This window comes from Taeniopygia guttata, chromosome 19 (genome assembly GCF_048771995.1).
Source record: "Taeniopygia guttata chromosome 19, bTaeGut7.mat, whole genome shotgun sequence".
Classification (NCBI taxonomy): Eukaryota; Metazoa; Chordata; class Aves; order Passeriformes; family Estrildidae; genus Taeniopygia; species Taeniopygia guttata.
This window is the reverse complement of record NC_133044.1, coordinates 134,021-161,219: the sequence shown is the minus strand read 5'-3', so window position 1 is coordinate 161,219 and position 27,199 is coordinate 134,021. Positions and strand designations below refer to the sequence as shown.

The window sequence follows — 27,199 nt, the reverse complement described above, 5'->3', positions numbered from 1 at the left end:
GGATGCAGGAGATGCAGAAAATATTAACTAACCTTCTTAGTCTGTCAAGTAGGGGCACTAATATTAATTCTTTCACTTTGCCAGAGTATCAGAAAAAAATCATTCACTAGTCTTTGCACAGTGTATCATAATGTCATAGACAACAGCTGCCACAGATGTTTCTCAGAAATTGGTGTGGTTCATTTCCCATCCAAACAAGCCCCTTCTGTCCCCCATTCTTCTTCTCTGGGAAAAATGAAAGAAGAAGACAAAGGAAGCGCAGTAAGCCATTATTTAGATCTGGGAATAATGAATGTTTATCTGGATTTTGTAACACAAATTATGTAATGAAGCAGAGAAAAGGCTTTTGAACAAATATGTTAATGAGATGGCAGCTAAGGGAGAGGTTACAGAGCTGCCAATTCTGAATCAAATTTTGAACGTGATTTTCTTTTGGATCTTCTTTCTTTTGTAGTCGTTAGCCTGCACAGCATTTGAATGGCCTTTAGGACACAAACTATATGGGAAACATCAATTCTAGGTCAAGAAAGACTGATCAGCAACATATACTGACTGAGAAAACCCCACTGACTCAAAATTCATAATGAGGGCTTTTATGTAGAAAGTTGTTGGGCATGGGGATTGTGCCGAAAGGACTGTTCATTCAGAGTCTTTAGAGCTTTTCCTGGAAAAATATCAGATGCTGCACTGGGAACTTAGTTGAAAGCTACTCCTGAAGCAGGACAGTGGACTGGGAGTAACTGGGAAGCACTGACTGGACGGAAAATGGAGAGCAATGAAGGAGTGGTTTTCTCTGAATGCTGGTAATAAGTCTTTCTATTTAAATTCTGTGTAAACCTTCCAGTGCATAGCATTACCATACAAGACCTCTTCTAAGCATCTTTTGAATGCAAGAATCATGTAGAGGTAAGTTCTGAGCTGGTTATTTTTTAAATGTAATTTTCAAATGCCCAAGAAGAAAACATTATTTTTCTACTACGTCCTAGAATATCTCAGGGTCAGTTGTTTTAATTTGTGTTTCTGATTCCCAAGTATGATTCGACTTAACAGTCCTTGCTTAATTTTATTTTGTTAAAACTTTTGTATTGCTGGCTGTTGCATGGAGCTTGCAACATGAAAGAACTTTAAAAAGAATGTGAAGAGCTTTTGTCTTGAAACAGAGTACCAGTTATCTAGGTCAAATGGAGTGTTTAGAACAAGCAAATTGTACTTGTGTGCTTGGGCAGCATTTGAGTTAGAGGCAGAAAATACGTCTATCTGTAATTAAATGAACCAGCCTCTGCCTGTAAATCCACCTTTTTACAGGCCATTCCTATCCTCCAATAACTGGAGTAACTGGGATGATTGCCTTGTAGAGAGTGCAATATATCAGAAAAGCAGCTTCTCAGGAACAAACTAAACTATAAAAAAATCTATATTTTGCCATTTTTCTACTTGGACTAACCCTGGAAATCCTACTTTCTAAGTGGGACTGTTTTTCAGTCCCTTTCTTTATGAAATAATAAAGGTCAACCTTTCTTTAATAGTCTTCAGCGGTTCAGGTGCGGCTGTTCCTGCCACAACTGTTTCTTGCCCAGCCATAACTAGCCCAGTCCCTTGAGCTGGCTCTAGTGCTCACTGAACACTTCATTGAACCTATTCAGCTCACGAACAGCAGAAAAACGTTCTGCTTTCTTTGTCAAGTTAAATTAAATGAACCCCAGAGCCACCAGCTGAGAAACATTGCAAAGGCCAGGGAAGGTTGGTGGCAGTCAGCCACAGGATGGGCTTGGCTCTGTTACTCAAACCCTTGATTCTTCACATGCTTCAAAATACCTGGGTTTATTAGGACAGCAGACAGCAAATGGGAGAAATGGCATCTTGCAACCAGGAAAAGGGGTTTCAAGTACAAGAGACCTGATTCAGCTCCTGGTTCCACCTCACATCACCACCCATGCCTAAGCCTCTTTGTAACTCAAAAATTTGAGTTCCTTTGAAAACTGATTTGAAACTTACTACCAAGAAGAACAAGAACAGCACATTATTCAACACTAGGGTATCTAAGGATGCAACAGTCTTCTGCTTCTAAATGATGTCTGCAACCAAAACCGAGTTTTACCCACTGCTTCTAAGGCACTATTTAAAGCTATTGCTCTACTATGTTCACAGCCATACTGACTAGAGGAAAGGATTCCTTTTTCTTGAAGGTGTGCAGCTAGTGCTCAATTACCATGAGCTGAATTTCAGGCTGTGGGATGTTTTTGTTTGACTGCTCTTTGGATCACCTAAAACTCCTCCTGGATGTTTTGCAAGTGCTTAGGCTCTCTGCAGCTCCCTTCTACCCAGCTATCAAACTGGTTCTGTAAAGCAAGTGGCCAAAACTTTGTCTGTCTTCTCCTTGGCACAGTGAAAAGGAAGCTCATTATCAAAGTATATGAAGGCAAGTTTGCAATAATTCCGCACAATAAGGGAATATTGATTCCATTTTCTTTATTGACAAAAAAAAAGGTCTGAGGTGTGAATTAGCTAATTTCATTGCCCATGGAGTCCCTTGGGCATTAATAACACATTAATAACTCTTCATGTATAACCCATATCTCATCCCCAGGTACAGCAAGTAAATCTCCTTTCACAAGATTAGTCCATCTAAATGGACTAATTTTGATTTTTTTTTTGTCTTTATTTTATTTTTTCTTCACTGCATCTTACTGAACAAGAAGACAACAAATCATATTTGCACTGGTCTATCAGAGTTAGCTTTAGAACAACTCCTTTAGAGCGACCTATTTGCATTTTCTTTTTTAAGTGCTTCTAGTCTTTTTTCCTTTTTTTTTTTTTTTTTTTTTTTTTTTTTTTTTTGACTAGGAACCATTTTTTCATTGGAGACAGGCCACAGGAATTCAAGTTTTGGCCAATTCCCCACTTTCTGCTAGACTTTGCACTGGTGTGAAGTGTGTTTCCTCTGTGTTGGTAAGTTACCCAGAGGGACTGCTCCGAAAGGTTTGAAGATTTGGAATCTGTCCAGATCCGGTTGGCTACTGTTTTTCTTAGTGGGCATTCACTGCTTTTATAAATGAAAAGTAACATTGGAGTGTCTTGTTTTGAACTTCTGTCACTCAAGTTCCTCTGGTCAGCAGAGGACAAAGAGTGCAAGCTGTAGTCAGAGCTCCCTCATTACTTGCTGTGGAATCTGAAATTCTTTATTTCTGTGAGTAATTGCATGGTAAGACTGTGCTAAGAGACTGCAGGATCAAATTGTTGAGATATTATTTATGCTGACTTCAATTTCAGGTGTCTGTTGTCATCCCAGAAGCAAAACCTAAAATATCAACAATTTGCTTGTCCTCTGTCTTGCTATCCCTTTCTGCCCACTCAGTCACGCTGGCCACCATCAGTAGGGCCGTCCCTTTGGATTCCAAGGCTGCGCTGTAGACAAAGTCACCAAAGTCAACAACATCAAAAATAACCTTTCAAGTTAACCTTCCTGGGTTATTTTTAACCCTGGTCCAGAGGCACAATGCCTCTCAAAATAATAGCGAAACACAGCCATGCATGCCTACACAGACCTTTGTTTTGGGGAGATCCCCACTGTGGTTTTAACTCTTCATTTCCCTGAAGGAGCTCAGTGCGTCCTCACCACGGTGTGAATGAGCGAGGGACGATCCTCCCTCGGCGTCACCAGCACCTCCCGAGAGGCCAGCTCCCGAAAGGGGCCGAGGCGGCGCCCCGGTCCCTGCACGCCGTCAGTCTGTGCTTGCCGGCACCTTTCTGCGGGCTCTGCCAGCAGGGAGAACGTTCTTACAACACTCTCCCGACTGGAGCCGCAGCTGATAGACAGGCCCTGAGCCGCTTTCCTTGGCGCGGGGTGGCCGTGAGGGAGGGGGTGCTGCGCCGGCCCGCGCCGTGTCCGGCGGCCCGGCAGGGAGGGCGGGCCGCAGCGGGGCCGGAGCGGGGCCGGGGCGCTCCAGGCGGCCCGGGGAGGCTCGTTCGCTGCCGGTGCTGAGCCGCGCCGCTGCCCGGGGCGGCCCCCGGCCGGGTCCCTCCCGTCCCGCCCGCCCCGTACTTAAAGCGGCGGCGGCGGGCACTGCTCCCGCTCGCGCCCTGACCGTGTCACCCCACAGAACATGGCCCCGACGTGCCTGCAGCCCCTGCTGAGGTACCGCTCCTTCGCCATCCTCTTCCTCACGCCGCTGCTGCTGCTGCCGCTGCCGCTCACTGTGCCCACGCGGGTAAGTGCCTGCGGGGCCCCTGAGGGAGCAGCCCGGCTCCGGCCCTGCTCCCGGTGGCTCCCGCGCATCCAACCCACCGTGCCAATTTGATGCAATTCATTCTGGGCCAAGACAAACCCGTTTGGAATTGTCCTGCATTATGTCGTAGTGATTGGAGTGGGCTGAGGGGCAGGAGTCCATCCCCCAGCTCTCTGCTGAGGGGCTGCTGTCACCTGCATGCTGCTTGGTGACATTCTCCATCCCGATGCAGTCAGCGCTGTGTTGTATGAATTGGTCAGGATTTCAAATGCCGTGTCCTCCAATTCATCCATCTTACTCCAGGGATGGCAAATGATGAACTCCTTTGCGTTCAGTGGAGTTACACCAGCATAAAATTGGAATAACCCAGGGAAGTTTGGGCTTTAACGCCTTGTAGCCTTCTTGACCAAATGTGAAAGCTCAGTTTGCAGTATTTTAGCCTACTGGAGCTTTGGTGGCTATTCTAATGCCAAAACCAGCCTTTCTTCTGAGCAACTTGTATTGCTCGGTCTGTTTTAAAGTACAGGAAAATTCTATCTGTTTATAAATCAAATTGTCAACCCTTCTTGTTGACCTGTCTAAGTTATACCATTCAGTTGAATGGTGGTGCTTTATATAATGAGGAATTCCTGATTGTTAAGCTCTACTTGATCAAAACTGGGAAAGATAATTTCCAAAAAAATTAAGTGGGTCTTCAGTTTGCAGTTATTTGTAGGCATATTGTGTCATTAATATAACCTAAGAAGTTACAATATTTCACTATGGGAAAGCAATATTTCTGTCAGTGACTGTTTTTTCATCACTGAGCCAGGAGGCAGGTTACTGTGTTTTGTGTCAACTGTACAGAAACACCAAAGAGACATTGTGTGACCATTTCCATAAATCACAGATATATATAGGTATAAATACAAATATATATTTAATTCCAAATCTTTGGTTGTTTGAATTGGCCACAGTTGTTGGAGTTAAATTATAAGCATGGTTGTATTTTTGAACTTTGCATAAATTATTTACTCTCTACTCTCTAAAACCAGTGTTTTGAATTTTATTCACTGACAGTTGTTTATCTGTCTTCTGTACTAGCAACAGATTAACCATAGTCAGTTCTACGCCTGCATTACTGTATTACTGCAGTACAGCATGAATTGTATAATGAGCTGACCTTATATTTATAAAAGGAAGAGACTTCAATAGGATCTGCCTGATATCTCCTAGTCTGAAGAATTTTTCTTTTCAAAACTTGTGCTGTAATTAATCTAGGAACTTGAGGGGCAAAAATTCACATTACTTACAAAAGGTGGTTTTGACTTCTTAAACTTCTCAACAAAATTAATGAAAACACAGCCCTACTTACTAATATCACCTGATGTCAGCTTTTAGGTGCCACTGTCACACCATTTATTTTAGCAATAAAGTCACATTTGTTGTATTAGAGTAAAATCCTATAAACACATGCCCAAAATAGGGGCAAATAGTGAACTACAGAACACCGACTTCAGCTTTCAAACAGTTCACTGTTAGCTAATGAATGCCTGCTTTTCCTGACAATTTTTAGAGTACAAACCACAGAAGGCTGGAATACAGAAATGCCTGGTCAACAGCCCAAAAATTCAGGTTACAACAATTCTAAACTAGGGAATCCTCTTAGCAGGTAGGGACAGTATGATTTGGGAAAGTAGTTTAATACCTTTAATGTGCTTAGTCACCCAAAAAAAACCCCAAAAAAACCACCCAACAAACAAATAAAAAACCACACACAAAAAAACAACAACAAAAACAAAGAGTTTTACTTTAGGAGTTACTTTAAAAAGTGAAGAACTTTTAAATTATTCAGTGAAATATTTTCTGAGCTCAACTGTGTTACTGGACGTACATTGAAGACTTGTGAATTTCAGGCAAGCTAATCATCCACACTGGGAAATTTGGCCATCCATTTTAAAAAATTAACTCCATATTGCTGTTCTTGGCTCCTAGATGTAAAATCTGCTGACCTCAACCATCAAGAGGTACTTGCACACAGCAAACTGTGCACTTACCTAGTGGTGGAAGATTTGTTTTTCTCACAGCATTTATTTTATGTGGATGCATTAAAGCAAGCACTATGGTCTTCTTGGTCAAAAATATCTTTTTATACAAGTGACTTCAGAACATGATTTAAAAGCACAATTTTAAGTCCTCATTCAGCATAACTTGTTAAGCTACAGACAGTGGAGTGTGTGAACCACTTTTAAGAGCTATCAATGTGTTTCTTATCTTTAAAAACAGTTTCTAATGCTTAAATGTGTCTTCTATTATATTGCAGGAGGCCAGATGTGCATATGTCATCATCATCATGGCTGTGTACTGGTGCACTGAAGTGATGCCCCTGGCTGTCACCTCCCTCATGCCAGTGGTATTTTTCCCTCTGCTTGGAGTTCAAACCTCTAAAAAAGTAAGGAGCTTGTGCAATCTAGGTCTGATACAGAGAAATCCAGTGCTCTGATCCCTCATCAATATTTAGCCAACAAGTCTGTATTAGTGTTCAGGGTTCTTATATGGGAAGATGCTTAACTACATACACATTTGCCCAAACTGTTAACAGTGGGGGGCTTGAGGTGGTAGAGGGGAGGGTCTGTTTTGGGCATGGATCCTGCTGGAGAGCATCCCACTAGTGCCAGCAGTTTGTGTGTTTCCAACCACAAAGGGAAAGTAGAGCTGACAGTTTTCCGGGAGATCTCAAAATGCAAGAGACAAACTTGTGAAAGGATAACTGGCATGGTGCTGGCAGGTCTGCTGTGTCCTCCCCAGATCTCTGCCTGGGCTGTTTGTGCTGGAAGCACAAGGCAAAGGCTGTGTTCAGATTCTGTAGCCCAGGTTCACTACTGCCCAACAAGCTGGTAAAGGCAGGTGTGGTTGCTGATGGTGCTGAGAAAGCCCTTTTGGAGCTCAATATTTCCGGCGCCTTCCATACTTTGAACCCCCAGCTGCATTTTGGGAAACTGGTGTCATTCTGCACAATGATGCACAAAGAGCTCCTGCACAGGCAAGTCAGCGCAGGAGATCAAGGGCTCAGGAAACTTCAGGGAGCTCTCAGGCAGCAGCTGCCACTTGTTCCAGTGTTGGTTGGGGCCTGGTCCAGTCCATGGATTTGAGAGGGTGGTAGGCAAATTGTACTAGTGAAGCAAGTATTTTGGCCTGACTTACCTTCTTTATCTTTCAGGTGTGCTTGCAGTACCTAAATAACACAAACATGCTCTTCTTTGGAGGGCTGATTGTTGCAATTTCTGTTGAGCAGTGGAATCTTCACAAAAGGATTGCACTGAGGGTCCTTCTGATTCTTGGGGTGAAACCTGCACTGTAAGATATTACTCTGTTTTTTTCTTACCACTTGGTAGTTTAGCGAAGGCCTAGGGATGATACTTAACAGTCCACAGAGAAAGGATCCTTCAAGAGCCAATTTAGCTGTACTTGCACAGAGTTTCCAGAAATGAAGTCTAGCAACAGGAGCAGTTTATTTGTACTTTATCCAAAAGTAGCATCTGACTAAATTTTAGAGGCTTGCCATTGGGGACAAAATTATGACAGACTTAATTATGCCCTGGGATTCCTTCAGTGAATGTGGCAGAGCTGTCCTAGAAGGGAGTCTGGCCCTGCTCTGTACTAGTGACTGCACACATCCCTGCCTGGGCTTTATTCTCTAAATTACAGTGACTATAAATCCTAGCAGCATCTGTTCACTTTCTTCCTCTCTCCTCTGTGTCTTTCTCTCTTTTCAGCCTGATGCTGGGATTTATGGCAGTCACTGCCTTCCTGTCAATGTGGATAAGCAACACAGCCACCACTGCCATGATGGTTCCCATTGTCCAGGCTGTCCTGGATCAATTGGACAGCACAGAGAATGATGTGACCCTGGTGGAGCAAGCATCTGGACAAACAAATACAGTGATTGAATTGGAGGAAAAGATCACATCAGAGTCCACTGCAGTGCATGGTAAGGGCCTGCTCACCAATAAGCTGATGCTACTGAACTTCTAAACTCAGCTCCTCAGCCTAGGAGTGCCATGTACCCTTTCCAAGGATAGAGGATGGTAACCTGACTGAAATCCTGTAAATACATGACAATTAGATGACAATTAGGTTTTACAAAATAGCTTTCAATTTTGATGGCTGGCATTTTGTATGCTAGTGCTAGATCTCAGATGGGTTGTTTTGTTCTTTCCTCAGAGCTGGAGTCAGTTTCCCTAGACTTAACCACCTGTTTAGGGAAGTGAAGAGCATATCCTGTGGGAAATAACCATCCAAACTCCCAGAATCCCACTTTCTAAATCTTGTGATTATCAGTGGGGATTCAGCTTCTAGGCCATGTAGGACTATTTGAAAAAAATATGTAAACACAATCTATTTTGGTTCTAGGGTAATAAATATCTCTTTATTGACCAGATTGTATGTGGAGGTGGGGAGAAGAAAGAGGACTACTTTAAAAGCCACATGGAAAAGAGGAACTGGTGTAATTTGACTCACAGTAGAAAAACTGTTCTTGTGTATGATCTTACCCTGATGTTTGACTCCTCAAGGTCTCCTGCCACCGATGTGGTTCTACGATAGGTTTCACTTAATTTTAAGTATGTGCAAAGTCAGACCTTCTCATTTCACTGCTCTGCTGTGCTGTTACACAAGGCTGTATTATTAAATATGATTAAAGATCAGATTCCAAGTGTAGTGAAGAGAATAAGTGTGCAAAAAATACCCTTTGATATTGTTGAGTTGGTTGTAATTGCCATAAATTCTTTGTCCTGCTCCATTACTCCAGTTAGACTTCAAGATTAGAGTGTTAACCTCAGAGAACAATGGACACAGCAGTAAAGTTTCGTGGTTATTGTAAATTGACATCATGCCAAGCAAGGATTTGGGTTTCAGTGGGTTTTTTTTTTCCTGCCTGTTAAATCTGTTAAAGCTAGTTGGGTTCTCACTGCGGAACTGGAATGGTTCCAGTTACTAAAATATTTGGCTGGTGGTAAGCCTCTCTGTGAAACAAGACATTACTGAAGAGGAGTTGTGGCACTGATGTGGGCAACAGCATCCTTGGATCATGTAAACCCAGGCCTTCAGTCTCTTTCTTCTGCTCCTCATGAACATTAGTCTGAAGTATTTAGGGAGATATCTGTGGGTTTTTTAATTAAAATAAATGGCACATGCAAACTGGAAGCACTAAGCCTACAGACTCTATCCTAAACTCTCTGCCTTTCCAACTTTACCTGAGGCAAATAATTTTCTTTCTGTCTAGTTGTAAGCAATGAACAAGTCACTGATGACCCCAAATCTTCTGAGGAAAAGAAAATGAGGAAGCGTATATGCAAGGGAATGACACTTTGTGTATGCTATGCTGCCAGCATTGGAGGAACTGCAACACTTACCGGAACAGGACCAAATGTGGTACTGAAAGGCCAGATGAATCAGTAAGTAATTTTTGCTGCTTCTTTTAGTTACACTGTCATACTGTTTGTGTGACCAATTGACTGGTCTTAGATGACAATTTCACTTGTGAACTTCAAGCAACTAGTTGAGGAACTGAGACTGGGAAATGTATGAAGTGTTGGGCCTCATTTTTTTTTGCTTCAGCATCTTTTAAAAGGAAGCTATGTGATGGAATTAAGGTCTTCTGAGGAAATTGGAAATACTTGTTGGCAATCAACATGCAAGTGGTTGATTATGAGATACTGGTTCTTCTGTGTCCTCTTTTTCAACTGAAATGCAGCACATCAGAAGAGGAACTGCAGTAAAGAGCACCAGAAGAATGCAGATTACTCATAAGCACACTGGAGAGAGCTAGAAGGAACTTGGCCCCTCCTGTAACACTGTTCCTCCATGCTGTGGCTGTGGAAACTGCAGTTGTGTTGTTCTGTCATTGCTAAACTGAGTTTGGGAACTGATCTACATGGAATTCAATCTTCAGTGGAAATTTTTCCAACATTGCTTCCTTGTGTTGCAAGTACTTCAGCCTTAGCTACTACATTATCTGTTGGTTTTAACACCCAGCTGGAAGTTTGCTATTGATATTTTTCCTCCGATCCTTATTGGCAAGCACAGAGAATAACAAAAATTGCCTTTCTTAAAACCCTGTCTTCATTCATTCAAGCCAACTAGCAACTTTTTCATCTGTTGAAGGCAGCAGAAGTACAGGTATTAATTTCAGGAAAGACATTTCTTTCTGTCTTACTAGAATGAGTTGGGAGGAAGAAAAAAATATCCCGTCTTAGGATAAATGAACACGCATGTTAGAAGTGAAAGGTGTCTAGAAAGTATGGGAGATCTTTCAGCCACACTTGTCTGACTGAGACCTAAGGTATCAACATAAGCTCCTATATGCATCAAAGTAAAACACAGAGAAAACTGACAATCATTTAGGTTCTGCTCTGAAATCAGGCTGCCTTCCCCCATGACTTAAATCAGGCTGTGGATATGACCTGTGGTTGCTTGTAATGCTTGTCCTAGATTTACATGCATAACTGTCACTAGCACATATTGTAGGGAGACTGGATTACTAAATGTTTTGACATTCATACAGAAAATAATTATTTTACAGGTTATACCCCAACAATAATGATGTTGTGAACTTTGCTTCCTGGTTTGGATTTGCATTCCCAAACATGGTCCTGATGTTGGTGCTAGCTTGGCTTTGGTTACAGTGCTCCTTCATGGGACTCAAGTGAGTATTTATCTACATGATATTGCGTAAACCCCTCAGTAAGTTAGTGCAAACCAGCTTACTGAGACATCTGGCTAAAACAAATGCACTGACAAGTTGCTAATTTTGTAGCAGAGAGCAGGTCCGTTTCACAGAAATTTTGAGGTCTGGAAACCTTTTGTGTTCATAGGAGGTATATTAAGGCAAAAGCCATATACATTCTTAATCTTTAGAGAGAATTGCTGGTTTATCTTTCAGTCTCTCACCTGTGAATTTCAGCTCTGTCATAGCTGCTTTGCAGCCATTGATTCAAACCTGACTTTTTCATCCTGGGTTACTCCAAATTGACATCCTTTGCTAGACCACATTCTTCTGTGAGAACTAGTGTGTCCCCACAAAATACTTTGGCACTGTTGTAGTTTCTTTATTTATGGCCTCTGCTTTGGTCTGTATCTGTCCCCAAGAGGGGTAACTTCAGAGTGATAAGGATGCTAGATCCCTCTAATATGTTTGTACTTACAGTATTTTTTTTCTCCATTTTTTTCAAAGCTTTAAAAAAAGCTGGGGCTTTGGGACAGAGAAAACTGCCAAAGAAAAAGCTGCATACAGTGTGCTGAAGGCAGAAATGAAGAAGTTAGGCCCTATGTCTTATGCTGAATTTAATATCCTCCTCTTGTTTGTATTGCTGGTGCTCTTGTGGTTTTCCAGAAACCCAGGCTTTGTAAAAGGCTGGGCTGCCAGGCTCTTCCCAGGAGGAGAAAAGTAAGTTTTTAGGGTTTTTTTTCCCATCTTTTACCCTCTTGGTTATTAATCAGATTCCCTTGCTCATACATTCCATTTTGAATGGGGGCCATTAATTCCAACTTTACCTGACTTCACATGTTGGCTGGGCTTAATGCAATGGCTTGTACATGACACTACCAATCATCTATGATTTGACAGTTTGTACTGCAGTGAAAATGCTGGAGACTGAGACATGGAGCAAGCTGAACTTCCTAAAAGAAGAGAAAATTCTGTAATGTTGGTCTCGGTCACACTGACATACACCTTGGTATTTTGTTTGTGTGAGCTCCAATCAGTTGCAGTGACATTTTAATATTTGCTAATACTGCCTTTGACTAATACACTGGAAAATTGATTTGTGCTTTGAATGACTTCTTTGCATAGTATTCGTGCATGGCATGTTAGGAACATAAAATACATGTTGGGACTATGATTCAGGCCATTTCTTTAGATGTCTGTCTTTGAGATACAACTGTTGAATCTTGGCTTCAGCCAAGAGAAGGAACCTTGCTCCAGGAGGGATGAGTTGTCATCCAGGACTCTATTTATTAATGTGTAGCTTGTTTCTTTTATTATTATAAATTATGGCAGGTCTGAGAGACTTCAGACATGATCTAATGACCCATTTTACTCAAGCCCCAAATGGGATGGCAAAGATCAGTGACTAGAATGCTGGAAGGCAGCCCTTTTCTAGGAGAAAGGTCACCATTTTCTAACCTGTATTCTCTTTTCTTCATTAGGTATATCACTGATTCTGTTCCTGCTGTGTTTATTGCCCTGTTACTGTTTATCCTTCCTGCTCATAAGCCCAAATGTAAAGCCTGGAATCCAAGCATGTCTGACCCTGAACAGACTGAAGAAGGTATTTAAAAGAGGGACCGTAGTACTGTGAAACATCTAACCCACTCAGCTAACAAGGCAGAAACATGCACTGGATTTGCATGCAGTTCTTTAGAGCATCTCACCTATCTCCCTTGTTGGACAGGGCTGGGGCACAGTCCATGTTCGTGTGTTTTACCCTCACCCTGTGCAGATTTCTCAGTACTGTGCATCTGCCCACTGGTATCTTACAGAACAGAAGACAAAATGTCTTTGCTCTCCTAAAACATGTTCTACTCTTTGCTCTCCTAAAACATGTTCTACTTTTCATTTCTCACTTCAGATAAAAAAAAGCCATTTTTATCAGCCCCGCTGCTAGACTGGAATGTGGTTCAAAGGAAGATGCCCTGGAGCATTGTGCTGCTGCTGGGAGGAGGTTTTGCTTTGGCAGATGCAAGCGCAGTATGTCCTAATATCTGTTTTTCTCTGACTTAAAGGCGAACTTTCCTGGTTTGTTACCTAGTCCTGTATTACTGGGCATGCACCCAAAGCCAAACCCAGTGGCAAAGTTCAGATCTGAAGGGACATCTAAATTAGCAAAAACCAAGGAGGGGTGAATGTTTGTGAGTCTTCTCCAGGAATTTTTGTTCTCTGACCAAGTTTCTTAAATTTATCTTACCTTTTGGAGACTCCCAAGTAGGTTGACATCTTCGCTGTCTGGACAGTCCAGAAAAGCATCCTTTCTTATTTCTGTAATCATCTCAATCCCAGCCCTGTCTAGAAAAGTAGAAGTATAGATAGCACTTGTGAGATTTTCAAAACCATTTGAGGTTTGTTTGAAGCTTATATATCTTCAGACTTAAAGCAAAGCCACTGCTGAAGTGGTTAGAAAGAAAATCCTGGGTTGATGCTGTGTTCATAAATTCACAGAAAAGGCAGCTAAATTCCCAGAACAGGAAGGAATCTTGAGATGAACCATATTGTTTCTTTCATCACTGCTGAGATGCATCTAAATCAAAGTAAGCATTAGCTACCAGTAGTGCCATACTTTGGCGAAAGTCATGTTCACATCTAAGTTTTGTGGATAATTAGGTTTAAACCATGGGGCAAGTTAAAGCTCTGGGCCTGAAATTCATCTACATACATCACACATAGATTATTAAAGCTTCAGAGCATTAAAAACAATCAAGTCAGAGATTTTGTAACCTGTTTGTATCAACTACTGTCTGTGTTCCTACAATAGAGCAGTCATACAGAATCATAAACTTCAGAAACCTTAGAAAAATGTGCCAAGAAGCTTCTGGGCCATACATTAAGCATTTGCAATGGCCTCATGAAAACTTTCTTGTTCAGCAAGAAAACCATAATTTTGTAACCTGTATGTGAGCAAATATTTGGTTTCCAGAAAAATCAGAAAAGTGGGATTCAGTGTTATGTCTAGTTGGCAAGGAATTTTTTTTTAGTTTTTGTGACAGATAATTGTACTTTCCTGGTTGGTGTTTGTATAATTCAGGACTCCTTTAGTATGTTGCCCATAACATGGCTTCCCTGTTTGTGAGTCAGGGGTTCTAAACCTCACTGAAACCCACTTATTTTCTTGCAGAACTCTGGGCTCTCAGCTTGGATGGGTCATCAGATGACTCCACTGGGATCTATCCCACCATGGTCCATTGCAACAGTGATCGCCCTTATTACAGCTGTCATCACTGAATGCACCAGTAACGTGGCCACAGCTACCCTCTTCCTGCCTATCTTTTCATCCTTGGTAAGATTGCTTCTGTCCTGCTACCCTGTCAGCTGGAGGATCAGAGTTAAACTGGGTGGCAAAGTAATACTATAATTATTGTCTTGGCTGTTGCTCCAGTGTATGTAAAAGGAAGCCAGGTCACTCTTTCTGTAAGGTGTGTGCCTTGGCCCTGAAGGAAGCAAAGTGACAGTCACTTTTTCAATACATATCAGCAAACTTCTGGTCATTTTGAACCGTCAACTTAGAACTGGAAAAACACACACACACACAAAACCCAAACCAAAACAAAATCCAGCACTTGCTGATGATGCCTTTGAATTACTCATCTTGACATTTTGTGATAAAATACTCAAAGTGGTAGACCTAATTACTAGAAATGTGTAATTTCTCATAGGAGCCCAGAACAACTTTAAAACTTAGGAAAACCTGATAAGTTTTGCTGCCTTTTCTGAGCGGAATCAAAACTATGGCATAAAAAGAAAAATTGGTTACTTTGCTCTTTAATTAGAAAAGGACAAACACTTTATTTTAGACTATTTCATCAAAGCAAAATTACCCCAATCAAGGTACTGAGCTATTAATGACTTAAATTGGCACTTAAGTTTTGAGTGCCACAGAGTTTATGTAAAGTCTAAGAGTGTCACTCCACGTGCCTAGTAATTATAATTCCCATTCCTGGAAAAAGGGTGGTCCGAGGTCAAAGAAAAGATTGTTGGATATATTTGACCAGAAATCTAAATTATACCATAGAGCAAAACAAACAACATGAAGGCATCAAGCTTGTTTTTAAGTATCATTGGGAGGAAGCAACAGCAAGTTATCTATGAGCACATGTGGATTTCAGAATAAAAAGTTTGTGAATTATTTTGGTGATGTAATACAAGGAAACAAAATAAGCCTATGTATCTCATTGGTCTGGAGTAGATTGATCCTTTATGCTTCTCTTTTCAAACACCCCCAGAGTGATATTCTCCATTTCATTGCAGGCTGAATCTATTAAGATCCACCCTTTGTATATTATGCTGCCTGCTACTCTCAGTGCTTCATTTGCCTTCATGCTACCTGTTGCAACACCACCAAATGCAATAGTGTTTTCTTACGGCCACATCCATGTTTTGGATATGGTAAGATAATTGCCTTCTCTCTTATCTGAAATTCTCCATTGCTTTCTTCCTGAAATATGGTGGGAGGCTTTGGCAGACATACAGGTTGGCCCAAGTGAAATGAAAAACTGATAAGTCATAAATCTCTGAAATCTGAAGGGTTAAAGTCCAGGCACGCCCTGCAGTGTTCTGGGCTTTGGCGAGTGTCTAAAGCCTTGTCTCCACTGGAGCTGAAAGCAGAAGGTAGCAATCAGTAGCCCTTGGCTCTGGTCCTCTGATTTTCTGCCAGACCACACAGGGCAGGTTCTGGGTGGAACACACAAACATTACTGGTTTTCTAACTGGGTACTTGAAGAGGGCATAAGCTGTTCTCTAACTAATAAGAATGACTTGTTACACAGGCCTTAAAGCTCCTTACCTGGTTGTATACATAGCAAAACGTTCAAAGACTTTGCACAGTGTGTTCCCTAGTATCTCAACCTAAACAAGAACAGAAGGCAGTGGATACAATGGCTATTTCTGTGTTTTATTTGACCATCTTTCTTGTGTATGTACAAGTAGGTCTTGCTGCAGTTTGCTGTGCTGGTGTTTAGGTGTTGCTGGTTTGGACTTGCTGCGCTGGTGTTTGGTTATTGTTGTTGGTTTGGATTTTTTTTCCCCACAGGTTAAAGCTGGAATAGTGATGAACATGATTGCAGTCTGCTGTGTCACACTGGCCATCAACACATGGGGAAGACCTATGTTTGAGCTGGACACATTCCCAGCTTGGGCAAACAGCACAAGAAACCAGTGACCTGTGAAGAATTTGTGTGTTGAACAAGGAAAGTACCCTTAGTATTCCCTGCTGCCTAAAGTCCTGTATAAAGTCTCATCACCACTTCAGATCCAGTGTTGGGTGTTTGCTGCCTTCCAGCAATCACACATCAGTTCAGATTTGAACCAACCCAATCTTACTCCAGTTGTGCTGGAGCCAAAAGCTTTTGCAATTATACAACCTCTGTGTCAGAATCTTAAGTATGTTTGAGTGATCCGTTGTGCATCCAATCAAGGTCAAGAATTAGGATTTATCAAACTTTCAATAAAGAGAGGGGAGGTTGTTGTATCAAATGGTTTGAACTATTATATCACTGGTATGTACTTGTAGATCATTAGATCATTGAAGATTGCACTCAGGCAGCTATGGAACATTCCTTACCTATTCCTTATATCTACAAGTCAGCAACTATACAGAGAAATCCCTGTTGTCACTTGTCTAGTGAAGAAAGGGTACATGATGTTATGCAATGTTATACTTTCATTGGGCCTCAGCTGTGTGGTGGCATCCTTCCAAGTCAACATCCAACAGACTTTCTCTTGCCTTGTTTTCACTCCCAAGTCTCACTGCATTCAGACACCCTTACTGAGGGTTGAGATAACCTAACTCCATGATGGTCATAATAGTATCTCAGACAGTGATGCACTAAGGCTGGCACTGTGGCAATTAGAGGGCAGGGAGCCTTTCCCTCAGTCACAGGTGTGATTTCACATGCCAACTAGTGTTTTCCAAGTGCCAGCCTGGAGACGACCAGTGGCCCATGGGACTTCACATCTATTGCAGAAGTTCCTGAATTAGCCCCTGATGTGCCTTATTAATTAACTCTGGAATTTTTGAGTGAAGTCAAGACACGAGGAAGGCTCTAACTGATGATCTGGGGAAAATGTAGGGGCCCAGATTTTAGTGCTTTTGCTGGCTGACAGCAGTGGGAGTTGTCTTGTGTACTTTGGAATTCATGTCTTGTAAGAAAAGTAGTTTGTAACCTAATGATGCCATTTCTGTTGCAGAAGTAGTCTACAGAATACTTGGTGTTGGGCTGGGTATATTTTGTCAGTGGTACATGGATACCTTTCCTTCCGTGCTGGGGATAGAGGTGGGTGGGAGGTAAAGCAGTGTCTTACAGTAGGAAGATCTGTGGGTATGGCCTGGGATTTGCTTCCAGACCTGCCATGTATCCCCATGCAAGTCAGTTCACCTCTTTGTGCTTATTTCCCCTCCTGAAGATGACGTTATGGAACCTATCTACCTCACCAAGGTGTTGTGAGGACATAAGGGTCAAATTCTGCAGCCACAGTGATTTCCCACCTCATGATAATGGGTGCAAGGTGTTAAGTTATAGAATCATAGAATTGTGTAGAAGATGTGGCATATAGCATAGCATTGTGTTTAGGATATTTAGTAGTTCTGTTATTAATGTGAATTTTCTTTATGGAAATACATTTTTATCTAGAAGTGAGGGAAATATTTATCCACAAAATGAACAGGTGCTTTTTTGAGCAGAAAACTGCTTTAAGAATTGTTTTTTGTGCCTTTATCTTTTATGCTCTTTCACGGTGCTAAGCACCATAAACTGTCCACTGAATGTTGTTCCCAAGTGCCACCAATGGCTCCATGTCTTCCCAGCTGGCTGTGTGTGGTGCAGCCTCACACTTCTTCCAGGAATGGTGGAGCATATGGATAAACACACTTTCACTTGCAGAATCTATCTAAGGACGAGGCCAGTTCTAGTGCTAAGAATTGGCAGATGAGATATTGCTCTCAGATATTTGTCACCACCTGAAACTTATCACAGTATTTTTTTGAACAAAGTGAAACCAGGAACAGTTGAGCACGTTCTGTCCTTCGCAGTCACCACGTAATGCTGATTCGTATCTCTAGGTATCAAAAGGCATTTGAGAAAGAGACTTTCTCTGCTTTCTGATGGACTTCACAGTGTGAGAACATGTTATTTTTGCCAGATACATGGTGCTTGCTCTGCTCTGCCTGACAAGATTCCGGGGAGCTTGCATGGGTAGATGATACTGAGCTTGGCCATCTCAGTTCATGTAGACTGAAACTCCTCTAAAACCAGTTCCAGCTAAAAGCTGTAGGACAGACAGTTCACTGTCCTGTTTGCAGAAAAGAATGTTCTGAAAGTTTATTGGAGGGGAGAGATTGCCCTCACCTCAGCTAGTGAAGAGCTTCACTCTGTTGCTGGACAAGAAGGAAGCAAATAGTATTTTCATCAATAGTCACACAGGGTGATTCATGGTCAGGAGTGCTGGGCCTGGGAAGTGTGCATGTGGGGTAATAAAGAGTGTTGAGTTTATTGTAACTGTGAAGTATTGGATGTGTCACCTCTCTGTACTGTTGATAGCAGCTTCTTTTTGAGACACTTCTATGATATCCAGATTGATTAATATTTAATTTAAATGGGTGGGTTGCATAATTAGAGCCTGGCAAATAAAAACTATCTAGAACTGTCTCCCCTCCTGTGTAACATAGTGGACCACTTGTTTCTGCATTAGCTTCCACTGTAGCACACTGTTGCCCTGGTAAGAACCTGGAAGGTACATGCTGTAGTGAATAATGCAAATCAGAGATTTGGACACCACTTTTAAGTGTCTTCAGACCTGAATATCAGTGGTTTCTCTTCTTTCATCAGCTAAGTGATAACCCAGGTTTGCATCTCTGAAGATGTTCAGGTGGGACCAAATCAGGTGGCATACCCTACAAACTGTCTCATTCATTTCAGAGTAAAGGATTATAAGAATCTAAGAAACACAATCAGTTTTTAAGAATTAATGTTGTACAAACTTTCCAATATAACAGGCAGAAATGGGCTTTTCTTCGGCAACAAGCATGCATGGTGTCCTGTTCCAGTGCCCTGAGTAAATACATGTTGCTTGGAGTGGACAATGCAAGGACAATTGCTTTGTGACTAGATCTGGTTTACAGCCCCTTCAGCTGCAGACAAGTATCATAGAAACTTACCAGATGTGGCATTTGTTTTGTTGCTCATCAAAGGAATATTGTTTTAGATGCAGAAGTTGTGATGGTCCTAAGGTAGTGGCATAAAATAATCTGTTTGCCCCTCACTTTAAAGCACGCACCCCCAGCACCTACAGAAAACATGGGAGTATCCTCAGTGTGGGCTTTGTCAGGGTGGGTTATTCAGCCACCCTGAGTGAGCAAACAATTCCCATTTTACCATATGAGGGCAGAGTGTGATTCCTTGTGGTCAGTGAATCTGTCAGCTGGCCAGCTGGCAGCACAGCTGGCAGTGCCGCCTCTAAGGAGCTAAATTAATGCTTTCTTATTTTCTGCCCTCTTTCTATGGATCCTTGGCTTTTCCTTTCTTCTCTCGAAATACCAGTTTACCAAAATATCAAGTTGCTAATGCTGTTTCTGCAAATACTGAGCGTCCCAAACCTGCAGCATTGTGATCTGGGCTGCTGTTGCACAGGGTTCCTGCTTGGTCATGTACTAGTGTGCAAACTTGTTCCCACAGTGTACTAGTGCTTGGGAATGGTCTCACAGCTGTGAATGAGTTAATGAATTACCAAACTACAAGAAAACATACAAAGAGAGAACAAAGGTAATTCCTGCCCACATGTTGAACATCTAGATCTGTGAAATAGAGAAGAAAAACCTTTCAGCATTCTCTACGTGATTAGAAGTTGTCCCCAAGATGAAGAGTGATCAGATTTGTTGGTGTCATCCACTGAGTTCAGAGCAGCAAGTAGTGCATTCCAGTTGAGTTCTGATCTCATTTGAACTCAGTGTTTGGCTTATTCAGCCTTTGTTTTCCAGCTCAGGTGTGTTGCCACTTGAAATAGCAATAACCTGGTTGTAGCCAAACACAACATTTGCTGACAAAGTTGGAATTGGACAGTTGGTGAAAATCATCCCAGAAAAAGAATTAGATCACTGCATCAGTCCTGGCCAAAATGCAGGAGTGGTTCCTTAACATGTTCCTTAATCAGTCCTAGCCAAAATGCAGCAGTGGTTCCTCTTCCTTTTTACTAGTGACATATTGTATACATTTTTACATACTTCACATCTTTTTTTTCCCCTGAGTGTCTGTGCTAAATATGTGAAGAAGTGGGTGGTAATGAATCCTGAGCCCTTGGATCAAGTGACAGAGTTTTCACAATGTTTTCCAGTGTGGGTGAATAAATGTGTGATTTTAGACAAGTCTGATCAATCTCTTTGTGCTATTGAGAGGTTTTCAACACTTCTGTGCCTTGCACCACAAGGCCACCAGTCGCCTGCAAGACAGGCTCAGCATTTGTCTGCATGGTTTAATGGCAGGGTGCTGATTCTCCTGTGCCCAGAAGAACCATATCAGTGGCAGCTCTTGAGTGGCAGATCAGACCTTCCCCTTTGTGTGTCTGTGCCAGCCCCTGAGTGAAGGGTCTGTGGCACAGAGAGGGCTTGCCATGCACTGCAGACTGCCTCTGCTTGGCACAGAAATTCTGAGGGAAGTACAGCCCTTAACATTGGGAGCACAGAGTAAAGGTAGGCATACCATGCTGCCCTGAGGTGATTGGGGACTGCTTAACACAATGTTTGGTAGTTATTTAAAAATAGAGCTGACTATACTGAAGCTATTTTTGCCCATTTTTTCTAGAGCACTTAGTCAATAGCTGCCCATTTATTATGGTGTAAATGTAGATTTACATTTACTGTAGATTCTGGCCATGAGAAAGAGGCTGTTTCTTCTGTCAGAGAAAAGATGTTATCCTTTCCCAGTTTACTTCAGTGCTTTATTTACCCACACAAAATTATTTCCCAGACTTATTTCGCACATGGCACTTCAATGAGTTTTCATAAGCTGTTTCAGTGAGTGTGAGCCTCATTACAATGTTCATAAAACTTTTTTTATAGACAAACCATTTTCTTGAAAAAACTGAATGTTCCATATACTAAATCTAATTTATTGTTGTTTCCTTTGTAAGCTTTTCTTTGAGAACAATAACTTGGTTTGGGTCTTAGCAAATATTTTAGAAAGCCAGCTGAAGATCAAATTTCCACCAGAAAAAAAGTTAACACAACCTTTCAATTAAGGAATTATTATTCTGGAGGAAATTTATATTTTATCTCAATATTTTGCCTTGGCTATATGGTCAGAAATCAGAAACATAGGAATGTATATTACTCCTGGCAAATGGCTGACTTCAAATTCGCCTGCTGTCCAGGTGTCCTAATAGAAGCCCTCACATATTTTTAACCAACTCATTATGAAAAACATAAAATGCTTTCTGACACATGACATTTAATCTTGAATTTATCTTTAAATTCTAGTGTTTGGCTGAAGCTGGAGGAGTACCACAGTCACAGAAGTCTGTGTGCCAGTGCCTTCAATACACCAACGTTTTTACACTATTTCACCCAGTTTGCAGCTTGCTTGAACCGTATTTGGCATCTGCGGATGAAGTGGTTGCACACGACTGTTATCGGCTGCCTTCTGAAATGCACATTACCTGCCAGTTTCTTGACCTCAAAAAAGTGAACTTAGTGAAGAGTTAAGCCTTTAATTAAATATGTTCTGACAATTGTTTTAGTCACTGAAAACTATGATTTTGTTTCTATTGAATTACAATTATAGCATTGGAGTAAAAAAATTGCAGACTTTGTGCTGGCTTGTTATATATATAACATAATGCATACTCTGCTCTCTGTTATTTAACCATATTTGAAGCAGGATGCTCTCCATCTACAGGAGCTGTCTTGCATTCTGTGGGTAAAATCCTGTCAGATGTCCATGTTAGTATCAGTTTGCATTCTATTCCAAAGCAATGGGTAAATGGGAGTGAACAAGAGGGGATGTCTTAGGTTTCATGCACTGGTGAAACAGTGCATGAAACATTTCCCTATTTCATCTCACTTGATCAGTTCTGTGATGAAATTGCTGGACCTTTTTTCTCTCTGGTGCAAATGCACTGCACTATGGTGTCACAGAGGAATCTTTTGCAGCATTTCTCTTCCTCAGCATTTACCTTCAAGATTCAACAGCATGCCAGATGAGACTTTATTTTCTCTTGTGTCTCATAAAACCGTGGTGGCTTCAGGTCCCAGAAGTGGCTCAATTTACGAGCTGTGTCTCTATGCTAGCTCTAATGAGTTAAGATAAACTTACTGTCCTAAACCATCACATTTCCAGGCAGGCAACAGCAATGACAGCAGTCTAGTCTCTATGAAAGGAGAAACTGAGGCAGCAATGTCATCCTTGTTCTATGACAATAAGACAAATTTCTGGCTCACAGTTATATTAACACATGTCCTGCAAGTTTGGCTCACCTGACATTTAAAAACAAAACAAAATGAAACAAACAAACAAAAAAAATTCAAACTTTTCTTCAATAATGTTCTTATATATAAAAATATTTAAACTATAAAATCTCATATACTAAAATCCTGATTTTCAATTTTATTCCTAATTTTGATGGACAAGAATTGAGATGTTTGACTTAACTTGGGCAAACCTACATTGTAATTTATTTTTGTGACCAATCCTTTTTTAGGATTCTCTCCTCTGAAGTCACTCTTGGGAAAGAAATCCTGTTCTAGAATAGCAATGCAGACACGTGGGATCTATTTGATCTCTTCTTTTAGATCAGAGTCTGTGTTTACTGGGGAGTGACTTATTATGTTTTAATATAGTAATAGTAGTACTCCACAACCACTAAAATGTTGCCTAAGAAAGCAACTTTTTTTTATTAAGAAAAAAATATGCATGAATCCTTTTTATATGGTTTTTGTAACGAAATTCACAGGGGAAAATTCATACTGCATAGGAAAATATAGTATTATAGAAAATTGCTATGTTGGACGCCAAAAATACTTCAACAAATGAAAATTGAAAATAATTAAAACAACAAAAAAAGGAAAAATTAGAAGGATTTCAGGTAAGCCTGTAGAGATTGCTTCCACTGCTACTGCTCACTAAAGGAGCATTTGCTTGTTAATGGTTTTATTCTGAGACAACTGTGTTTTAATTAATAAAGAATTAAGTGTAGAGGTTGACAGAAATCTCTTTGGCTGACTGTAAAGTTACTACAAAAAACAAACAAACAAACAAACAAGCCCTGCAAAGTTCCAAACTTTGTCCAATATCCAGTATTTACCATTAAACTTTAAATACAGTTTAGTGTTTTAGTTGATTCTAAAAGTTGATTCTCTCCACTTCCTCTTGCTCTGGAAGTGATGAAGAGTGGCTTTGTCTAGTACAAAGCTAAAATGAACGTTCTGCAAATACAAACAAAACTTCATCCTCTTTTTATCCTTCCCAGCTCAAGGGGTATCTGGGGAAAAAACATGCCTGGAACAGTGACCTCAAAGCCACATTCTACTGGCTCTGGGACTGACTGGGCTCTGCGGCAAACGGACAAAACTCTGCCCGTGTCCCTGTCAGAAGGAATGTTCATGTTCGGGAAGAGTCGTGGGAGCTGGTGTCCCAGGAATGTCACTCTGTACTTGCACTGGGTCCCCTGGCACAAGCAGCGCGTGTGGGACTGGGCTTTTTTCCCCTCAGATGGGGAAATTCTGCAGGGCCAGCGACGGCGGCAGACAGCGGCGCCGCCATAGTTCCGCCCCCGCCGCGCTCCGCCCCCGCCGCGCTCCGCCCCCGCCGCGCTCCGCCCCCGCCGCGCTCCGCCCCCGCCGCGCTCCGCCCCCGCCGCGCTCCGCCCCCGCCGCGCTCCGCCCCCGCCGCGCTCCGCCCCCGCCGCGCTCCGCCCCCGCCGCGCTCCGCCCCCGCCGCGCTCCGCCCCCGCCGCGCTCCGCCCCCGCCGCGCTCCGCCCCCGCCGCGCTCCGCCCCCGCCGCGCTCCGCCCCCGCCGCGCTCCGCCCCCGCCGCGCTCCGCCCCCGCCGCCGTTGCTAGGCAACGGCCGCTGCATTCCCAGCGTGCATAGCGCTGCAGTTCGCCGGGCTGTTGGCAGGGGGCGCGCTCGCCGCTGTCGGGTGTGCGTGCCCGGACATGGAAGCAGGTGCGGGAGCGTGCGGGAGCGTGCGGGGCCGGGAGTGTGCGGGGCCGGAGCGGGACCGGAGCGGGGCCGGGAGCGTGCGGGGCCGGAGCGGGACCGGAGCGGGGCCGGGAGTGTGCGGGGCCGGAGCGGGACCAGAGCGGGGCCGGGAGTGTGCGGGGCCGCAGCGGGACCGGAGCGGGGCCGGGAGCGTGCGGGGCCGGAGCGGGACCAGAGCGGGGCCGGGAGTGTGCGGGGCCGCAGCGGGGCCGCAGCGGGGCCGGGAGTGTGCGGGGCCGCAGCGGGGCCGCAGCGGGGCCGGGGAGGAGCCCGGGAGGAGCCCCGTGGAGCCGCTGTCGCGGCCGCTGTCGCAGCCGCTGTCGGAGCTGCCCAGGCCCCCGCAGCGCTGGGTGTGACGGGCCGGCGCAGGCCGAGCGGGGCCCCGCACGGCTCCCCCTGGAGCCCACGGCCCCGAGGCTTCTCCCGGCCGCGCCCGGGCCGCGCCGGCCCCGCGCACTGCGCCGTTCGCTGCCGCCGGCCGTGGCCCTCACCCACCCCAGCCCGCTTTGGTCCCAGTACGCACCGACTGCGATTCAATCTGTGTGTGTGTGGGTCCAATTCTTACTGTTTTTATCTTGAATCAGATGATACAGGAAATCGACTTCGATTCCAGTTGGAGCTGGAGTTTGTTCAATGTCTGGCAAATCCAAATTACCTCAACTGTGAGTACTTAAAATAAATACCACGACCTGGATGAGTTAATATAGTGTAATGCTGTTTATTGTTACTGGTAATGTTAAATATGGAGAGAGGGCTAAACAAAGAAAAGGGTTTTCACAGCATGAAACTAACCTGTACATTATTTGTTTAACAGGTGGATTTTTTTTTTTTTAATGCAAAGTCTTTTGTTGGTTGGAATGCAAAAAAAAAAGCATTTATTTGATGGAGGAAGAAAATAACAAGTTCCAGTCTGTTATTAAAAAGTCATGTCAAGTTAACAGCATTCCTTTATCTGAAAACAGACTTTTACTAATGTGAATAGTTTTAGGTACTGTACATAACTCTCTGTTAAATTTGATGCTACTGCCAAAATTTTCTGGTTTCAAAAAGCTGTTCCATTCAATGAAAGATACAAACTATAAGGGAGATGAGGCCAATCTATTATTTTTTTGACATAAAAATCTTATTTTGTCCTGTGGTTTTTTAATTTGCCAAAAATAAATTATTGAAATTTGATTGTAATGAGAAAGTTTTGACTTTGTGATTTTTTTTCAAGTGGGCTGATATTTTACACCCATCTGTAACTGTCAATTCCTTATTTGTCATTTCAGTTCTTGCACAAAGAGGCTACTTCAAAGATAAAGCTTTTGTAAATTATCTTAAATATTTACTTTATTGGAAAGAACCTGAATATGCAAAATACCTGAAGTAAGTGCTAAATTCTCTTAAGTTTCTGCATTTTAATGGTTTGGCATTGACCTCATTTTGAACACTGTACAGCAGCATGTTAGGATTTCATTTCTGCCTGTAGCATTACTTTTGTCCTTCCTGCAACATAGATTATGCATATGGTTATATGCAATGTAGATTCCCCTGTTTCCAATAGTCCACATGTAGCATCAATAGGCAAAATGATAAAAATTTCATGAGTTTTGCATAGAATCTTCCTTTAAAGCCTTAATCTGCACTTTCGATGGGTTTAAAATCAAACTGTTGAACATTAGGGTAAAAAAGCAGTAAGTGCATTTTAAGATCAATTGTGCATTATTGATCCTTGCATGAGGCAAAGGATGATTTTGTGTTTTTGCAAGTGTGCAAATGCCTTCTGTTTTTGGGAAAATTGTTTTGGTCATCTTTAACTGGGCTCTGGAAAGAGGCCTTGTAAAGCCTGTTGGATGGATGGATGGATGGATTTGGTCTATCAAACCAAGCCATTGGGGAAGCTACTCTAAGTAAGCAGGAATGTGCATGTATTACTGGGATTGGTTGTCTTGTTTCCTAGCCTGATGCTGCAGTTACCAAGTCACAGTGTTCGTGCTGAAGTTGTTTCACACTTGAGTAAAGCACATATGAGTCAAAACTAACGATCCACAGAAGTACTGGAGACTCTAGATTTAGTGTGCCTTGTAAAAACCTGTATTAAAGTGTGGTTATTTTTAACCCAGGTATCCTCAATGTCTGCATATGCTAGAGCTGCTTCAGTATGAACATTTCCGCAAAGAGCTGGTCAATGCTCAGTGTGCCAAATTTATTGATGAGCAACAGATCCTTCACTGGCAGCACTATTCCCGGAAAAGGATGCGCCTCCAGCAAGCACTGGCTGAGCAGCAGCAACAAAACAACACCTCTGTAAAATGAAAAGCACACGGAGCAGTGATGATAAGGTGTACTTTGTGTTAGTGTACAGCAGGTGAATGAACCCGTGTGCAAGTTTGGCTCTGGCTCTATGCCTTTTATTTGAATTTATCAAGTGACTAGGGTTGTTTTTGTTTCATCAACTCCTTTAAAAACTAATAAACACCTGCAATTTATTTTATAGCATGGACAATTTTGTATGCACTTTACTACAATAGTTATTGATTCCTCTTGATTTTGAAAACAAAATCTAGATTTGTCACTTACCAACCCTCTACAAAGAAGTGTAGCTCTAAAGGCTGTTCCTAGGAAACCTTTTCCCTGGAGAATAATGATGTGTCTTAAGAGAACTCCCTGCTACTTACAGCTCTGGGACAAGCAAAGGTGAAGTGATGATAGACAAAGTCAAAACTGCAGTTTTTCCTTGAAACCAAGCTGAGCTATTACATGTCACTTCTGTTTCCCTGGCAGTCATTGTTGATGGAAGTTTGTTTTCCTTACAGCGCATTGCACGGATAGAAATCAGGAGTGTACAGGGTGAGGTCTGGGGAGTGGAGCAGAGATAAATGCTGATAAACTCTGCAGGATAGAGAAGGAAACAAGCTGTAGCTGTCTCTGTTATATTAAACTCAGCTTCCTTGCATCTTGGCCTCTGCCTATAAAGCAGTGGCTGCTCTGAAGTCTCTTTACACTCCATATAACAAGAACAGGGTCTGTGGGGAAACGTGCCATTGCTTGGAG

At 42.5% G+C, this 27,199-nt stretch overlaps 2 protein-coding genes and 1 long non-coding RNA gene across 14 annotated transcripts in view; 2 read left to right on the top strand and 1 right to left on the bottom strand.

The window, feature by feature from the left end:
• LOC115497794 (uncharacterized) overlaps positions 1-6,522 on the bottom strand; it is a 148,980-nt gene extending 142,458 nt beyond the window's left edge. For 5 of the 7 annotated variants that reach the window (XR_012051479.1, XR_012051476.1, XR_012051481.1 and 2 more), the window contains exon 1: positions 4,119-6,522. This is a non-coding gene — a long non-coding RNA (uncharacterized lncRNA). Of the gene's footprint in view, positions 1-3,545; positions 3,843-4,118 lie in introns of those variants that run through there. The other 2 variants (XR_012051477.1, XR_012051480.1) reach the window with 1 other exon arrangement.
• Positions 663-21,772, top strand: LOC100223320 (Na(+)/citrate cotransporter). Of its 6 annotated transcripts, none has more exons than XM_072916804.1 (14): positions 678-906; positions 2,845-2,949; positions 4,101-4,208; positions 6,529-6,657; positions 7,426-7,562; positions 7,982-8,196; positions 9,490-9,661; positions 10,789-10,911; positions 11,440-11,652; positions 12,414-12,535; positions 12,836-12,954; positions 14,096-14,257; positions 15,226-15,363; positions 16,007-21,772. In XM_072916804.1, exons 3-14 carry the CDS (start codon positions 4,104-4,106, stop codon positions 16,133-16,135), a joined length of 1,764 nt encoding a protein of 587 aa, XP_072772905.1. In that variant the 5' UTR covers positions 678-906; positions 2,845-2,949; positions 4,101-4,103; the 3' UTR covers positions 16,136-21,772. The 6 variants fall into 6 exon arrangements, with proteins under 6 accessions (XP_072772903.1, XP_072772905.1, XP_072772906.1 ...); XM_072916801.1 differs by having other exon boundaries at positions 780-803; XM_072916802.1 differs by lacking the exon at positions 2,845-2,949 and having other exon boundaries at positions 663-803.
• Positions 21,773-24,063: 2,291 nt separating this feature from the next.
• On the top strand, positions 24,064-26,639 carry MED31 (mediator complex subunit 31). Its single transcript, NM_001245663.1, is given in 4 exon segments — positions 24,064-24,127; positions 24,748-24,825; positions 25,435-25,531; positions 26,269-26,639. Coding segments are annotated over 4 exon segments (378 nt in total). The 5' UTR covers positions 24,064-24,117; the 3' UTR covers positions 26,462-26,639.
• Positions 26,640-27,199: the final 560 nt, after the last annotated feature.